A 17287-nucleotide genomic window follows, 5' to 3' on the forward strand; every position below is an offset into this window, starting at 1 on the left:
CTCTCCTGTCTCTACGAGAAATCCTTCTATTTAGTTTGAGTAAATAGAGGTGTTTTGATAATAATACAAGGAATGTAATAACAGATATATTCTTGACATAATGTGGATTGCAAATTGGCAGTTTCCTAAAATATAATTTTTGCAAATGTTATTACTATTTCATTTAATGTAAACACCTTGTCAAAAATGATAGAGTAAAAAGTTTTCAATTCATTGAATAACTTGCTTAACATGAAATGGGGCAAGTGTTATCCTAAAATGTGTGTAACAGAAAAAGAAAATTGTCAACTAAATTTCAAGATTTTAGTCAGATTATAGAATCATAAGTCCTAGTTCATTTTACTGTGAGAGACAGCAGACCAACGACTGATGCTCACATTACTCCATTTCAAGTTCAGTGATGTACAGGGTACGCACTTTTTTGGCAGCAAGGAGTAAGCTGTGTGTTCTGTAAGCCACACTTCTTCACAAACTGCTACTGTACTGTCAATGATGCAAGAGCATCCTACCTTTTGTATGAGCATTCTCCTGCTGCCACTTAGTGAGTAGATTTTTTACCTATACAATTACTGGTATTGTTAATAGTTGCTTGGTCATGAAAGTTTGGTACAAAGGTTGTATGAGACAGATTCATTAACAGAAAAGTGCTACTCATGATGTACTTGTCCAACCTTGTGAAAATGAATTTGGCTGCACGCTGACATGAATAAAACGTTCACCCAATATTGCATGCAGTGAATAATAGAGGGAAGACAATTTCTCCATGTCTTCCAAAATCTGGATATGTTAAACAAGTTTTCACCAAGATAAGGTAAACACGGTGTCACTACTTCCTGTCCAGTATTACAAATTTTATTGACTTATGGCCTTGGGTACACTGAAGAAGAATTTTCAGTTTTTGTTGCAGATTTCACTGTTATAGTATTTTTTTCTATTAGTATCTGCCAAACAATGTCTTCAGTATTGTAGATAAAATATTATGAACAGCCACTTTTCAGTAAAAAGTTACGAGCTGATGGATAAATTCATTTAGTTACACTTCAGTGTCTTCCATGAAGTCTTTGATGTCTGAAGTTGTGTGTTTTCTGCTGGAATCACTCTTATCATCTGATTCTGTCTGTTTTTAGTTTCTATATGTTTCCTTTTCTTTAGCATTTTGATCATTTTTAAAGGTCTTTCAAGTTGGGATGACTATAGAGTGTCATCTTTGATGTACCATATTGCTTTGTGGCTCTGCAGTCATGCTACTTGTCATAATGTTAGGTGTTGCCTTTTGTGATAATTCCATGGAATACGTACTTTTCTTTGCTACTTTTCCTCTGCTATTTGCAGACCATTGTTGTTATATTATGCTCTGCAGAGACAGAGGTTACGTATGGCATAAGACTGTACTGTGGTATGCTCTTTGCCCAGAAAACACACACACACACACACACACACACACACACACACACAAACCTATGTACCTCCTCTCTCTCTCTCTCTCTCTCTCTCTCTCTCTCTCTCTAACTCAGTAAGGAGCAGTTACCACTGAGATGATACGACGCGCGATGCAACAATATGACACAGAAGCAACCTGGATTGGTAGAGTGAATAGAAACATAGTTGAAGTGACTTGACTGGTTCTTACTCCGACGACAGTGATAAAATACCGATACAATTCTGTCATGTCACCTCGGGCAATACCGAATGCGGATTGCTAAAAGCAACTGTTGCCTAAAAAACAAATTGTTTTATCAAGATGAAGCAATTCTACATCAACCTCTGCTGGTAGTAAAACTTTCAATTTTCATATAAATAATTGAAAACCACTGTTTAGGGATTTGTGCTTGTTACCTTCTGTGCAGTTTTTCTCATTCGATCACAGCTTGAAACTCAGCTGGTTTTCTTTTTGCTATTAAATAAAACACAGCAAATATTTTGAAAAGTTTGCAGTAAAAAAATGTAGTCACTGGCTAGTTTATGTTCGGTGCATTTTAGGTTATACAGTGTTGCATACTAAATGTAGCTAATATATCAAAATTGTTTTTAATACTAGGAGGAGGACTGTGCCTCTTTCCAGTCTAGAGTAAATACATGGCATATTTGGAAGTTTTCCATGACAAGGCTGACAGCAGTGTTCCACATGCGAGGCTCTTGCAGCCTTCTGTGTCCAGTTACTTCTTGTATCCCTCCTGTGGGAACACAAATGTCGCACAGATAACTGCCGTGTCACGCGATGTTTATTGCAGTGTTTTGTGTCGCATATCGTATCGCGTCAGTGAGAACTGTAGCTAACAAATTATTGTGGGATGCTCGCTGTGAATCTAGTGGAACAAAAATATTTCAAAGGACATTAATTTTATCTACTACATTTCAGAAGGAACGACAAAGTGGCCCCCATAAAAAGGGTACACTGTTTTCTTTGAAGCATCGTAGATACTGTAGAACAGGTATGAGGTCATCATGTAACTCTGCACTGCTGACATTAGTCACAGCACTGAAGTGCTGTCCACGTACAAGTCGGTCGTACGGAGCCAGTGCAGTAAGTTGGGTCGACTTAGAGATGTGACAGATTGTCTGGAAAGAGTTATTGTGTTTGGATGAGCTGATGTACGCACTTGGATGAAGTTACTTAATTTTTTGGTGTATCAACAACATAGAATGTCTGATGTATCTATAAAGATTTGTGACCTACTGGCAGCTGTGTGACATAGGATTAGAACACTGGTTGTAAGAAGACCCTAACTGTCTGCTGTCAGTGAATGCAGGTAATTCTCAACCAGTTTCCGAGTGAACATTGTGAAAGCAACTGCATGCAATGGACGTACGGAGTGGGTTGCTTCACAAAAGGCCATTACTCTCAGCGACATGTAAACATGTGTGCCTCCAGTGGGCCAAACAACACAGAAACTGGACAGTACCTGATTGGAAGCCTGGAATGTGGTTTAGCAAGTAGACAGTTGCCCCTTTCAAGTAATGCAATGTGCCAAGTGCAGCTATGGTCCAATGAGCTGTGTAACTTAAGAGTCTTTGAAGGTTGTATTTCAGGCCAGCAGTGGTTCAGTGATGTTTTATGGGTGTTTTTTGTATTTTCAAGTGGGCCTATTCACTAAGGTTATTATGAACATGAACCAGGATTTTTATTTCAACATTTTTGGTGACAAAGTGTTGCCCTTCATTTCTACATCTGCACGATGTGTATGCTGTGGACACACCCATCTTCCCAATATGCCAGCAACTGTTCCCTGTTGGATGAACAGTCTATTGCACCTCAATTGGCCTGCCAAGTCACCTGATCGTAATCGCGTGGAAAATGACTGGGGCTATTTGGAGCAAAGGGTGAAATCAGGGGTCCTTACCCTCTGCGGGGTCCAGTCGTGAACAAGTGGTTTTAACTGAATGTGGCTTTCCTCCAGAAACTTGTGGACTCTTCTTCCTTGCTGTATTGATATTATTATAAAGGTTTATGACTGTGTTACACTGTATTAGTGTGACATCTCCTAGGAGTAATTAATTGTTTTTATCGAGTGTGCTTAAAATAATCATAATATTGCAGCAGATTCTTGCAGAATTTCAATAACGGGTGTTCTCACTCTTAAAATGAATGCTTTCACTATGTAGTCATATACAGGGTGTCCCATGGGGGAATAGTCAGCACTCAGTGATATGGCAGGAACGATCATTTGGAGCAAAAAACTTCATTTGGACATATGCCCTATTCAAAATGGTTTCAGAGATAGAACACATTTCATGTACATTGTTATTTATTTTCTGTATTATTCAACTCATTGTCAGCTTTACACATGTACAACAGTTAGTAGACATTACAACATGCATGTTACAAAGTATTAATTGAAAAATATGTGCTTTTAACACATTCACCTTTCATTATTACGGTACATGACACGTTACAGCTATTGTACAGTTAAAAATAAACATTCGAATATCCCACCACCTAACTGAATGCATTTGTGCTCACTTGGAAGAACTTTATTGCTTATACGAGTGCTTCTGCACATTCCCTAATAAGGGCAGCTGCATTTGTGATGCGACCGAGCAGTTAATCTCAGTCATTCACCTTCTGTTTGTACCCTTCTGGCTTCATCCAACCCCCTAAACAAAATCTAATGGCTTAAGGTCTGGGAATCTTGGGGGCCAGTTAATTGTACTACTGTGGCAAGCCCACCGATTAGGGTAAATATGGTTGAGATGTTTGCTCAGATTTCTGGTCAAATGTGAAGGGGCTTTGTCATGCTGGAATTACATTTCAATCCATGTGGCCAAAGGAATGTCCTGAAGGTGTTTATCAAATGACTTTTCCAAAAAATGCTGATAATTCCATCCCATTATTCACTCTTCGAAAATGACTGGACCTATCAACATGTTACCAATTGTGTGTTCCGTCTCAGAAACTATTCAGAGTAGCCCATATGAAGTTTTTTTGCTTCAAGTGAGCTTTATTGTCATATCCCTGAATAGTGACCATTCTTCCGGGGAAAACCTTCAGATAGCAGCCCTGTATTAGTGGACAGAAGTACTATTATCACTTTTCTCAACAGAGGGCAGTAGTGTACTGATGACAGCCAGAGAATATCATATCAAGTAAACACTTTACCCCAAATTTACATTTTTCACGCTTCATCACATTGTATTAATTTTTCCTTGGATACATCAATCAACCAATTTTCCTTTAGAATTTAACGCTTGTAATTTTCCCGAGTTTTGCCCCATAAATCAGGCTGTTCTTCCATTAAAGAAATTAACTGCTCAGTGTCAAGATACTAAGCTAAGTGTACACGTATGGCAAGAAATTATAATACAGAAAGTAATGAATCAACTGAACTACAAACTGTGGTTGTCTTAAAGACTGCTGTGCCATGCCTGAAAGAAGTTAAGTTGACAGTGTTCACAAAGTCGCCACTATAATGCAGACACTTTAATGTGGCAGTTTTAGGGGGGGGGGGGGGGGTTGAATTTTGGTTGCTTAAGATACTGGCAGAGGTCGCGCCTGAGCTACCGTGTTGAAGACACTGTCAGCTTCAGCAAGCAATTGGACGTTAGCTGTTATCAAAAGCGAAGTGTGCTTCAGTTTGCAATGTGTTGTGCATTGCACATTGTTTTCTTTTCCTGCTTTGAAATTAGCTATGAGACTAATCTGGTCCATCAAGGGTTTGAAAACGAGTCCCACGACACCAGAAAGGATTGACAATCATTGTGACTGTACGTCAGTTTCACTTTTGCAGAAGTAGAAATGTAGCCTGCCAGCTCTGTGATAATGAGATGGACACATTCCCCAAGCCTCTCCCCTCCCCACAGCTTTCCGGGTTCTCGTCCGTTTACATTCACCGACGGCTGCCACGTCGAAATGTCTGCATTATAGTTCGCACGGCACAGTGCAAATGGCACGGCAGCTGTCAAATGCATCGGATTATTCAGTAGTTCTACAGCTGCCGCGTGCCGTTCGGAGAGCGCAGTCCCGTCCTGGGCCGATACGAAAGCCGGTGTAGGCATTCCACACCACAGGTGTGTCAAGTTGCCATTTAGACAGCTGCTGGATTGATGTGTGACGATTCTAATTGTGTCAAAATATTTTTGTAGTTTTCTGGAATAGATTAGAAATGTAGTTTTATCATTGGGGTGCCTCATTATTATGAAAAACTTAGTTTTTGCCTGTGGATTCTGATCTCAGTTCTACACTAGTGTAGGGGTGGATTTCCCCCACAGGTGAAACTGTGTGCTGCCGGTGCAACCGCCAGGAGTGCATTAGTTGTACAGTGGCTCCTCCGCTCTGTGGCGTTTCTAAGGCTCCGTCCGATGCGGCCACGACCACCACTCGCGATGCCTCTTCCAGCCTCGTGGGGCTCGATTGGTTGTTCGATCACACCGACAGTGACACCGCCGGGCAAACGTCGCCACTGCCGGCATCTGCAGCCTCCGTCGGTAATGGTGGGTCAGACAGAAGGTTCACTGCTGTGCTATCCTAGTATCTGGCTAGGAATATTGGCTTCAAGTGTTTATTAAATCATAGAACTTACAAAGACTTATAGGATGATGGCATTTTTCAGGGGTAGTACAGTTTCAAGACGTGTGAAAAAGTTGTACGTAGTATTACAATACAGAAGTACAGCAAGTCAGTTCTTCCTAGATCTTGGATTTTAGTATATTGAGGCACTCACTGCAATTGTAGGTTCACAAATTAACAGGTGAAAAAGTCTTAGCTAGACGCTGTGGCCGAGTGGTTCTGGGCACTTCAGTCTGGAACCGCGCGACCGCTACGGTCATAGGTTCAAGTCCTGCCTCTGGCGGTGATGTGTGTGATGTCCTTAGGTTAGTTATGTTTAAGTAGTTCTGACTTCTAGGGGACTGATGACCTCAGATGTTAAGTCCCATAGTGCTCAGAGCCATTTGAACCATTTTTGAAAAAGTTTTATGTGGTATTACAACACAGAAGTACAGCAAGTCAGCTTTTGCTGGTTCTGTGATCTTAGTATCTCAAGGTATTCATCACAACTGTTGGTTCACAAATTAACACATTTCTTATGGCTCTACACTCGTCATTTACAACTGTGTGTTGTATGTAAGTGAATTCTAAGTTAAGTTTTACAGACACATATGTCTGTTCTTGACCTTCTGTATTGTTCCATTGGTTCCACACACAAAACCAAACAGTGATATTCATTATTCGGTAATTTGTCTGTGGAGTTGGAGAAGTTATCAATTGGTAATCGTTTCTTTCTGTTTCTAAAATTGTTTGTACTGCCCACAGAAAGGTTATAATAATGATGATAAAAGTTTTCCCTAATCTTATTGTTCCTGTTAACTAAATTTTGATTTTAAATGTGCCCAAAGTTGCCAAAAGGACATCGTGTACAAGTAGTTAAGTAACTTAGGAACACACACTCTGAAAGACACTTTACAGTACTTGAAGTACTGTACTTTGAGTACAGCCAAAATTTTCCCCCTTTCACGTTCCATTCACAAATGGTGCATGGGATAAGTGTCTGTGGTAAAAGTTGAAATTAGCTCAATATTCTCTCATTTTACCATTGTGGTGTTTTTGTGAGATGTATGTGGGGGGGGAAGTAATACGTTGTCAGAATCTCCTTGAAATAATTTTTCTCAGAATTTTAATGCTGAAACTGTCCATAATGGCCAACACCTCTCTTTTTAGAGTGTGGGTGAACATCTCATTTCTTATGATATTCTTCTTTTCTCTCTATTTACTGTACCTGGTAATGGTATGAACACCGTTCATACCATTGGCCCAGTAAGGGTTTTGTAAGCTACTTCGTTTGTCAAAGAATTACATTTTGCTGGGATTCTGCCAATGAATCTATTTTTCCTACAATTGTTTTTGTATGGACATGCAACTGAGATATCTGTGGACACCTACTACCAGACATTTAATGGATGTGACTGCAGTCATGTAATCATACAGTAATGGCTGTTGCGGCCTATTTATGTACGACTGCTACTCCCTGCATCCCTCAGCAGGTTTTCCTATAATTTTTTGCTGGCAGGAATTTTCTACATACTGTGGCATCATTAGCAAAAGCCTCACAAAGATACTGACATTATCTACAGGATCATTCATAGGAGGGCTATCCAGAAAGTAAGTTCTGTTAAGTTCAAGGAGTACTCCCTTTCTGTCCCAAAAGTAGAGGTTGTCAGTTTGTGTGCAGGGAAAAAATAAATAAATAAACTGACGACACTTTAAAGGCTTACTTAGTGAGCTCTTGTGATGCCAGTCCAGTGATTGGCTTTTTGTCTCCATCCTGCGTTTCATCTGTCATTACAATGTGATTGAGAAATTGTCTCCTTCTGCATTGTACCGGACCGGAAACATTAATGTGGTCGCTGAGCTCTTCCTTTTGTGAATGTCGGTCATAAGCATTGGGAGCACAAAATTTGTGCTCGTTAGTCACAAGTCCATGCAACAATGTCCTTAATGTCTTAGAGAAACTGGCTGATAATTCTGTAATCGTGAACTGACAAATTTCACTTCTGTCATTAACCTTTACTATAAGTTCGTTTGTCACAGGGATCATCTTCCACTTCTTCGCCCATTATGGGTATTTGTCAGGCCTTCTTTGCTCAAAAGACACCATTCACTCTGTATACTGCACAAAGTTCTCTATGTACGAGTACAGCTTTCATGTTTTTCGCACTCAGAAAACAGATTGCTGCAGATAATTCATAATCAGAGGGTTTTCAGTGACAGCTGTCATTTTGATTTACAGTTACAATGCAAACAACAGTTTGATAACCTTTCCACAGCAATGCCAGATTTGTACTAAGCCTGGTGACATAAATATGCTAAAATCACTCTTGATACCCCCCATTGCTCCACACACAAGACCGAATCAGAACTTACTGTCAGAACATTTAACTTAATAGGTAGAACAATGACAGATTTGTGTGTTTCAATAATGTACTCTTTTTTTTTTTTTTGCCATGGGTAGTGGAGGTCACTTTCATTCCTTGTTTCATATGTATGAATACTACTGTTTCTAATTGTGATTGCTTGTAGAAGACAACTAGCACAAGTAGTGAAAGTACAATATTAGCTTGTTAAGTCATGTATTGCCTGAGCCACATTTGTGCCGTAGCACAGTTCTCAGTGTCCAACAAACAAACTGCACTGTTTGCACTTTCTTTATTTGGCTCACATTTTATGTGCACCATACATTTATTTCTGCCAACTGCTGGTAATTTCCGTCACTGTGGCAGCATTGACGAGTATCGATTCACTCGCTCAGAAACGCTTTCTGCGTCGCTTCTTGTGCTACGAGCAGCTCGTGATGAAGTAGCAATGAATATGTATTTTGAGTTTTTCACAGATTTGGGGCCATTTAAGTTTACAGTCCTGAGGGATAGGTTCTAAACGAGGTAACAGTGATTATGATATATTTATAAACAAACAATGCTAGTTACCTAAGAAAGGAGATAACATTTGTAGAGTTAAATTTTGTGTGAGCTGTAAAGGGCATAGGATTCATTTATTTTAAACTTTTAAAGATTCGGAGGTGGCAAATTTTATTTAATGTTTTTATTTGGGACGTGTGTGTTTTTTCAATGCTTGCAGTTCGACATTGCTTTGATATGACATTGAAAATAAAATTTTTTATAGTACTGTGAAATTGATGTGCAAGACAACATTTTTTTCCTGTTTCCAAACAACTGACAGCTCTCTTAAGTTTTTTATACACCATTCACATCAATATCACTACTTTTGTGTTGTCAAGATCCACACACCACTGCTCTGAGAAACACCATTGTTCATTCAAGGTTGCAGACTTTGCACACTGTCTAGAGCCCATTTGTATTTTGGCGTATGAAGCATTACTCCCCAAAAAATGCTTGCGCCTGACTGGCTGACGCAATAACAACCCATTTTGCTTGTAGACTCTTCCCACATTATACGTTAATTTTAAATTTATAGGCCTTATGTAAATTATTAAGAACAAAATTGGAAATGTTCAAATAATCATTCAATAATTTTTCTCAAGGAAAGGAGGGAAGGATGTTGATAGTCCACTCAGATATTGCTAAAAACAGCTGATATTGATTTCTGTGTAAAATAGAAGTCAGAAGATTCTCAGGTACAATATTTATGAGAATTGTTTGTAATTTTTAAACTTAAAATGTAAATCAGTTTGTTTAAATTGTGTACTACAAACAAAATGAGTTGTGCACAACTCAGTTTGTGTAACAAAGCTGCTGTAACTCAGGTTAAGTAAAAAATGCGTAATATGCTAAATTATCAGCAGGGAAGTTCATTTCAAATTTGAGATGATTTGGTTAAGAGATTATTTGATAGCCTAATCCAGTTTCAATTGCTGTAATGTGTTTGCTGCACAGTTTTTGTTAACCTTCCTTAGGTTCAGATAAAAGAACACTGTAAACAAAGAAACGAATTTTACATTTGGTAAAATTTCTTTTATAGCATTCACTTATATATGGATGTGACGGTATTCTACTGAAAAATTTTAAATGTAAAATTTTAATTGAAAAATTTAAACGTTTGTTTTGAAGAATAATTTTGTGCAACAGAAAAGGAGTTTCATATAATAGCTGTACTGTCATAGTGTTAATGAGGAATAATTTCATTAACATCCACAAGACATATATGATCACATAAATCATATTGACATTGGTGCAGAATAAGAGAATGTCGGGGAACTGACTCGTTCTTGAGTTATTTGGTATGTTCTCCAATGCCTAAATGTGCCTTGTGTTATGTAACAGACTTCACCACATTATAATTGGCTGATCTTGTGCATGCCACTCCACAAAAGTTTGCTCTGAGTAGCCCATGTGAGATCAGTCCTAGATGAATTGTGTGTAGTGTCATGTTACATCCTGTTTATAACAAATACTTAATATAGTTTTGCATGAATTAAAAAAAAGTGGAATATCTGAGAAAGTGTGTGGGCAAAATTTGCAAATGGATAAGCTTGTTTGTTCTGTGCTGTGAATTGTGTACAATTTAAAATATTGCTGGATTTACCAGTACCTCTATTAAACATCCGTGGCCAAAAGAGTATTTTAGAATACTGGGGGGAAAGATCTTAAGAGCCCTATTACTTACTCACTTACTTACTTACTCCCTGACTCCTTGGTGCTACAGCCCATGTAGGACCTTGGCCTCTCTGATGATCACAGCCCAATTCTGACGATTTTCTGCTCGTTTCCTCCATCTCCTGACTCCAATGTTTGGCTGGCTTTGAGCACTATGGGACTTAGAGGTCATCAATCCCCTAGAACTTAGAACTGCTGTAAACCTAACTAACCTAAGGACATCACACACATCCATGCCCGAGGCAAGATTCGAACCTGCGACCGTAGTGGTCTCGCGGTTCCAGACTGTAGCGCCTACTCCAGTGTTTCCCAGATAATTTTCCACATCCTCCAGCCATCGTTTCAGGGGTCTCCCTTTGCACCTTTTGCCACCTGAATTTCCTGTGTTAACCTTTTTGACAGCTTTATCCTCTGACATTCGCTCTACATGGCCCAGCCATCTCAATCTGTTACACTTAATTTCAGTCACCAAGTCAGGATTTCTATACAGTTCTTCCAGTTCCTTGTTTATCCTTATCCTCCATTGCTCTGCCTCATACACGGCTCCAAAAATCTTTCTTAATACTTCCCTCTCCCATCTCTCAAGAGCTCATCTTCTGCTACAGTCATTGTCCATGTTTCTGAGCCATACATTACCACCAGTCTTATGACTGTTCAATAGGCAGTCACCTTCGATTTTCTGCTCAGGCTACGTGACTGAAGGATCTTGATCAGGGCCCAATAAGCTCTATTTCTTGCAACAATCCTAAATTTTATTTCTTCTCTTATTCTGCTGCCCTCCGTAACCAGCACTCCCAGGTATTGGAACTTCTCACATCGCTAATAATTGCCTCTGTTCAACTTAATATATTTTCTCTTTAACAACAGCATTTTTCCTGGAAGCAAAGAGATACTGTGTTTTTATATTGTTTACTGTAAGTCCTAACTGTTCTGCCTCCTTTTCCAGTCTGCCAAATCCTTCTTCCATTTTTTTCAAACTTCTAGACAACATACACACATCATCGGCATAAGCTAGATTTTGGTGCATACGGTTAAACAGGGTGCCACCTGGGTTATCAATCTCCACCCTTTGCATCACTCTCTCCGACACTATGTTGAAGAGTAGCATGGATAATACATCATCCTGTCTTAACCCTTGGTTGACCTCAAATTCTTTAGAAAGTTTTCCTTCTACTTTTATCTGGCATTTTGTGCTGGTGATGGTCATTTGTACCAGTCTGATAAGTTTACTTGGGAATTCCATCTCCATTAATGTGCATATAGCTTTTTCCTTTTAACACTATCATAGGCCTGTTTAAAGGCTACAAAAATCTGGTGTACATCCACACTATATTCATAACACTTTTCCATTATTTGCCTTATAATGAAGATCTGGTATGTTGATGATCTGCCTCGTCGAAAACTGCACTGGTAGTCTCAGAGTATTTCTTCTGTAATTGGTGCCAGTCTCATAGGAATGGCTTTGGCTAATACTTTGTACACCATGCTGACTGAAGCAATACCGCAATAATTTTCACAGTTTACTTTGTTTTTCTTGTTATGAATCAGGCACATAATGGCCATGTTCCACTGGTCTGGCATCTATTCCTTCTCCCACATTTCCACTATCAGCTGATGTACCAATCTTGTTAGATGTTCATCTCCACCCTTGATCATCTCTGCTGAAATGTTGTCATTACCTGGAGTCTTATTATTCCTTAGGCTTTTAATTGCCTTCCTAACTTCCTCTATTGTCGGTATAGGTACAGGTCTTTCATCCTGACTAACATTCTGCCACATTTCATCACCCTCTGTTTCTTTTTTGGGCTATCGGTCTGGAACCTGTTCTCCTCCTATAAAATTTCCTTCTCTATCTCTGCAGAATGTTGTACATGGTTGGGAGCCTTACTTCAGTTCCTGAACCCTCTTGTAGAATTTTCTTAATTCTTGACCATTATACTCTTCTTCTGGCACCGTAATCCATCTCCTCTCTAATTTTCATTTCTTTATTCTGCAAATTCTATCTGCCTCTTTCCTTTTCTTAATGAATTCTTCTGTATTAGGTCTTGTTGTCCTGTTTATCATTTTCTTTTTTGCCACATTTCTCACTTCCACTGCCTTTTTACAATCTTCATCGTACCATCCTGCTCTTCTCACCCTTTCTTCTAAACCTAAAACTACTTCTGCAGTTTCTTACAGAGACTCTTTAATCATACTCCACTTCCTTCCAGAGCTTGGCTTTGTTTAACCTCACACTATTTCTGCAGTTCTGTTTCATACTTTTCAGATACTCCCATCTCTTTCAATCTGGAAACATTGTATCTTCGTGGAGCTTTTCTCTTCCCTCTGGATCTATAGACGGCTATGCGTTGTCTGTATTTCACTCTTACCATATAATGATCCAAATTGCAGTAACCCCCCCCCCCCCCCCACCTGCAGCTAACAACTTCAAGGATGTAAGACGCGTGTCCCCTGTTGATTACGACATGGTCAGTTTGATTAAAAGTAGTGCCATCTGGTGAGCCCCATGTGGCTTTCCTTATGTTCTTTCTATGGAGCCATGTACTCTTCACTACCATTGCATTGCCCATGGCAAAGTCTGTAAGTCTTTGTCCATTTTTATTCAACACCTCATGCAGGCTGTCATTTCCTACTGTTTCTCTAAAGGCGTCTTCTTTTCCCATTTTTGCATTGAAGTCACCCATCACTACCTATACATTATTCGTTGGTATGCCTTCTAATTCCTGTTCCAGTTGACCATAAAACTCATCTTCCACTTCAGTCTCATCATCTTCTGTGGGTGCATACGCACATACTAGAGAGATGTTGAAAAAATGGGCCTTCATTCTCAAAGTACACATCCTTTCATTTATAGGGTTAAAATTTATGACTGATGCTTTATACCTATTGTTTACAAGAAAGTCAGTACCACCTACTATACCACTGCCTCTTCCATTATATATAATTGTGTAGTTACCGCTTCTTATGATACCATCTCCTTTCCATCTGACCTCTTGAATTGGTGCTACTCCTATTTGGTACTTCTCCATCTCTTGTCTGAGTCCATGTAGCGGTCCTGGTTTGTTCAAAGTTCTTACATTCCAAGTAACAACAGATATATCATTTTTCCATTTACGGTGTCCTTTTCCTTGCGTGGGTCGTTCATCAGTATCATCAGTCCGGCTGTTCTTATCTTTGAGTTTCGTAACTATATGTTTTTTCTGATACAGAGTTGTTATCCCCATGATCAACACCCAACATGGAGGGCCTGGATTTGTATCGGATTTACTCCCTTAGGGAGACTGGCTTCACCACATCTCTAGAGCCCTCCCTGCCCTATGTTGTAGGAAATTGGAAATGATAAGGAAAAAGGATGGTCATAGGGTAGCATAGGACAGGAGACAGGTTATCAATAGGACGTTGTGGGACACACTTTGTCTGGTTCCTCTCCTTTGGCCTGTTCAGCACGGGTGATCCTGCTAGTAGCTATTCTACCGCCGGCATAGCCCCCCGGATTCAGGGCACACAAACCACCTCGCCCGCACAGATAGTGCTACGTTAAGGCAGTATCCCCTGAGGGGGTAAGAGCCCTATTCCTTTTACTTATTATTTGTGAAAAGACTGTAGGTAGAGGTCTGCACTGATAAGAGAGATTGTATCGGTGTCCGCATTCACGAGCATTTGCCCACATCCAGAAATATTAGAGTTCTGTACCACACAGTAAGTTGGAGTTATGACACTAGGCTTGTGCCTGGTTTGAATTTCATCTGTTGGAGTTAGACTTTGTAATTTGTATTCCATTTACTAAGAACATCGAGACCAATATGACCACATTTTAATACAACATAGGCTGTCATACTCCTGATCGTTCCATATTTAAGTTTCGTATTATGACGACTCGAACTGCTTTTGTAACTTTTCTGTAGATCATTTCTCCAACATTGGGAAGTCAAATGAAGTTGTCACAGGCTGCTGTTACTTTTTTGCCTAATGGCAAAAGTTTGTAGTGTAGTTTGCTTATCAGATGTTCATCAATTCACCATAGTATTAAATCGTGTTAAAAAGCTACACTTCTCAATGTAATAAGTGTCGCATTGTAAACGTGTAAATATTTTGGGAGGTGCACTGATATTGTACCATTATTTATGTCGCATATGAGAATCAAACGGCGGTTAGAATACGGAACGAAGGCTCCGAAGGAAGATGTTGCCGAGTTTAGCCTTCATGTTGCTTTTGACAGCTTTTGGTAATTACGCAGTGCAAATAAAACAGGACTGACTCAGACTGAAAGACTGCTGTTGGTATGACGGAAGTAGCATGTACTTTTAATTGTGCAGGAAAACCAGAAGGAGGCAGTGCTGACTCTGCATTTGAGCTGAAATGGTGGCACTCAGTCCCGAATGGGTCAGAGTACTAACTTAAAATTATAATAATTATTATTACTATCAGTCACGTGTAAATATTGACACTTTCTAACCATAAAGTAATTGCTACTGTGGATATATTCACGGATATCTGCATCTGTACAGCATCTAAGCATAGAATTGGACTGGGAAAAACAGTTAACATTTAAATTGTTGTTTTAAGATGTATTCGTAGTGTCATCTATAAATACTTCATGTGACAACTATTCAGGCAGTCATTGTACACCTGTTATAGGTGTTTAGTAAATGGAATAAGTCTATATTGGTAGGGGGTTTAGTAACTGAAAACTTAATTATTCCTTAAAGCTTCATTAAGTCCAGCACTAACTGCAAAAAGTTATGACATAGTATCAGAACAGATGCTTTGGTTTTCTTACAAATTGATTTTTTAATTAATTACACATGAATTTACATGTAAAAGTGAACATTCTTAAGTGGAATAATGTGTGTGTGTGTGTGTGTGTGTGTGTGTGTGTGTGTGTGTGTTTTACACTTTGAGTAACAGAAGCTTCAATTGCCATTCATAGTTGTCATGTATTGCTATTATTGAATAAACCTGTTGTTTAAAATGTGGTTCTATTAAAATTCTTCAGGCATCCAAATGTAAATTTTGGGCCATTTAGTTTTATGTCATACATAAATTAACTTTTACTTCAGTTGTTCTAAAATTAACTTCTAACAAGTGTCTGAATACTGTGAAAGACATGTGGCATTTCAACTGTTTTGGTATATACCACATGTTCTGGTAAAACATGGCTTTCTTCGTATACTTAAAATCAAAAGTAAATTCTGCTTTGTGACTGGTAATGATAGGTTTCATTATATTTAATATGTAATGTTAACATCAAACACTGCTGTTTGTGAAAATTGAACACCACAAGGTCATATGTAAATAAATAAATAAATAAATAAACAGGACATCAGAATGAGATTTTCACTCTGCAACGGAGTGTGCACTGATATGAAACTTTCTGGCAGATTAAAACTGTGTACCGGACCGAGACTTGAACTCGGGACCTTGGGTAGCTCAGTTGGTAGAGCACTTGCCTGCGAAAGCAAAGGTCCCGAGTTCGAGTCTCGGTCTGGCACACGGTTTTAATGTGCCAGAAAGTTTCAGTACATCAGAGTTATAGTTATTGTGCAGCCATGAGGATGCAAACAATTCAGCTGTACTTAAATTGTTGTGTTGATTGTAGGTATAATTCTTGGTTGTTAGATAGGTCAGTGCCAGTAACACATCCAGAGGCCTGATGGTTGACCCTAGGATTTCATCTAGCTCTTAATGTTTCTTTAACTTCTGTCATTCCTTTGTTTTCTTGAAAAAATCATGGTGGACTGTGTTCAAGATTACTCTTTAAACTGTAAGTTCCCAGTAATTGTCCAAGTGAGTTTGTATTCAGCTCAGAGGAAGACAGGGGTAAACAACCTTCAATATTACTTAACTATGAAGCACTGTTATCTTCAAAATAACATCCAGGTGGATGACAGTTTCACTTATGAACAGTGGAATGGTGAAAGTTGCCACTCGCTGTTTAGTGGAAGCATTGCGTGAGTGAGCAGTAGATAGTGCATAAACAAAGTAAAGTAAATGGTAGCTCAGCTTTCCTGACAAGTAGGCAAGGAGCCGTATGTGGGCCCTACTCCTGTTGGCTGCTCTGCATTTTAAGTAACTTTTTCTTTAATGCAAATAGTACTTACTCTGCCAAAATCTTATGTTACTTTTGTGTGCAGTGGAGCAGTGTTAATGCTTATAGCGCTTTTTCTGCCAAAATCTTTCATTGCTTTCGCTTGCAGTGAAGCAGTAGTCGCATTACACCAAGTTAATGTTGGATACGTAGAGAGGTTGCCTTTTGTTATGATTTGCCCATAAATCAGTGTTACAATGATTAAAAAAGTAAATCAATGTAAATATATCATTTTTATCACTTTTATTCATCAGCATACAGTAAAATTGCTAGTTTGTTAACTGGGGTTGTGGAAATAGTGTGCGATTCAGCAGCCCCTACAAGTGTTGTTTTATGCAACCTGCAATGTTGTATCTGGCCTCCAAAACCCTCGCACGAGATTTTCATATTTTCTCTCTCTCTCTCTCTCTCTCTCTCTCTCTCTCTCTCTCTCTCTCTCTATGCTCAAATTACTAGTCCTACAGAAAAATGAGCAGGACCTCTTTTGTAGGAAATTTACTGTAGTTAAATTTTGTACTGGGACACGTGTTCACTGGAGGCCATAGTTTTAGAGTTGTTCGAGAAAAACATACAAAAGCTACGTTCAAACACACCTCTCTCTCCACATTCATCCCTCACCAGTCAGAATTTCTAGTA

At 39.1% G+C, this 17287-nt stretch overlaps 1 protein-coding gene across 1 annotated transcript in view; it reads left to right on the forward strand.

Moving 5' to 3' along the window:
- The window catches only part of LOC126106529 (pecanex-like protein 1), a 274178-nt gene that overhangs the window by 69679 nt on the left and 187212 nt on the right, over positions 1–17287 (forward strand). Inside the window, exon 9 of the mRNA XM_049912855.1 lies at positions 5707–5928. Within this exon, the coding sequence (XP_049768812.1) occupies positions 5707–5928 (222 nt within the window). The remainder of the gene's footprint in view (positions 1–5706; positions 5929–17287) is intronic.

Source organism: Schistocerca cancellata, chromosome 10 (assembly GCF_023864275.1).
Source record: "Schistocerca cancellata isolate TAMUIC-IGC-003103 chromosome 10, iqSchCanc2.1, whole genome shotgun sequence".
In the NCBI taxonomy this organism is placed as follows: domain Eukaryota; kingdom Metazoa; phylum Arthropoda; class Insecta; order Orthoptera; family Acrididae; genus Schistocerca; species Schistocerca cancellata.